Genomic DNA, 1,566 nt, shown 5'->3' on the forward strand with positions numbered 1-1,566 from the left:
CATAGAAACTAATCCTGACTTCCCCTTATCCCTGTCCAATGCCTCCGCGTTCGTTTGATAATCATTCAATCTCTCAAAGTTAACCCTAGAAGGATTCATGGAAGACCCCCTACCATCTCCGTTTGCGGTGGCAAACTCAGAGGAGAAAATCAGGGCATTTTGAATTGACATGGGTTTCTGACCACCTGTGGGACTTAAAGATCACCGAGTTCATAGCTTTCCAGATTTCCCATAGGATGAAGCAGAAAATAACAATGGATGACCCAAACGGGTCAAGTTGATGAAAGTCCAAGGATATTTGTTGCCAGAATTCGTTGAAAGGACGCCTTGGAAGATTTTCAGAGTTTAGCGCGAGAGGAGATACAAACCAAACTTTATGGACAATGGAATAGATGAGGTTTCAATCTCGCCACACCTAGGGCATTTATCGTCTGAATGTATTATGACATTCAAGGCATGAGATATTGGTAACCCATTAGAAATGGCTCACCAAAGAAAGATTTTTATTTTGTTTAGAATGCTTAAATTCCATAGGTGCTTCCAATCACTCTTGGCCATATTGTTTCTCTAATCCACCTCCGGCATCTCTAGACCTTTCAAAGCAATGTATATCAGACTTAACTGTAAATTCTCCACTATTTGTAAAGTTCCAAATCAAATGGTCCTCATGTTCTAAGATGGAAATGTGAATTGATAGCATCGCCTCTGCATCCACCTTGTCAAACAGCCTATTGATAAGGTTCTCTTCCCAAGATGTAGAACTTGCACTGAGAAGGCCTGCCACTGAACTAGGAATTGAATCCTCCGAGATTCCTTCCTGCAGCTTTGGGATAAATGGAGGCAATCCCGGGATCCAAGGATCCTGAAGGGGGTGAATCCCTTGTCTCATGCCCACTTGCCAACGAGCCCCCTATCTGAGCACCTTTATACCATGCATGATGCTTTACCACCCCCGCGACAGGTTCAGACCCCTCTTGGCCTTGAGAATGTGGGTGGAGTTAAAGTACCTACCTTTCAGCAGTCTGAATAACAAAAAAGTAAGGTTACCAGCAATTATCCAAGCTTTCTTGGCTAGGAGAGATTGATTCAAAGAAGTGAAGTCTCTAAATCCTAGACCACCATCTCCCTTACTTTTACACATGCAAGTCCAAGAGATCCAGGATATTTTCCTTTTTTCCTTCGTTTTCCCCCACCAGAACCGAGACATTAGACTGTTGATCTTTTTGTAGAGAGCTAAGGGAATATGGAAACACATCATGGCGTAGACAAGAATTGCTGAAATTGCCGCTTTAAGCATTACGTCCTTCCCTACCTGAGACATTTTTTTTCTTTCCATGACGACAATTTTTGTTCTATCTTGTATGTGATGTACCCAAGGATTCTCTTTTAGATCTCAAGATATATGGTGGCAACCCTAAATAAAAGTTTTCATCAGTGATATGCTTCACTCTGATGACTATCATCGTTGACTCAATTATTGAGGGGCTAGCATTTTTACATAATAAAATTGTTGATTTTTCAATGTTGATAACCTACCCACTAGCCTTTTCATAATTTTCCAATATG

General features: G+C 41.3%; 1 protein-coding gene across 1 annotated transcript; it reads right to left on the bottom strand.

Annotated features, from left to right (window-relative positions):
• Nucleotides 1-943: 943 nt before the first annotated feature.
• LOC126687789 (uncharacterized mitochondrial protein AtMg00310-like) lies at nt 944-1,336 on the bottom strand. The gene has a single exon (XM_050382344.1). It carries the CDS (start codon nt 1,334-1,336, stop codon nt 944-946), a length of 393 nt encoding a protein of 130 aa, XP_050238301.1.
• Nucleotides 1,337-1,566: the final 230 nt, after the last annotated feature.

The sequence above is a fragment of the Mercurialis annua genome, linkage group LG6 (genome assembly GCF_937616625.2).
Source record: "Mercurialis annua linkage group LG6, ddMerAnnu1.2, whole genome shotgun sequence".
Classification (NCBI taxonomy): Eukaryota; Viridiplantae; Streptophyta; class Magnoliopsida; order Malpighiales; family Euphorbiaceae; genus Mercurialis; species Mercurialis annua.

Bases quoted from the DNA above. Each gene is read 5' to 3' on its own strand.
- LOC126687789 (XM_050382344.1), bottom strand. From the start codon at position 1,336: ATGGAAAGAAAAAAAATGTCTCAGGTAGGGAAGGACGTAATGCTTAAA.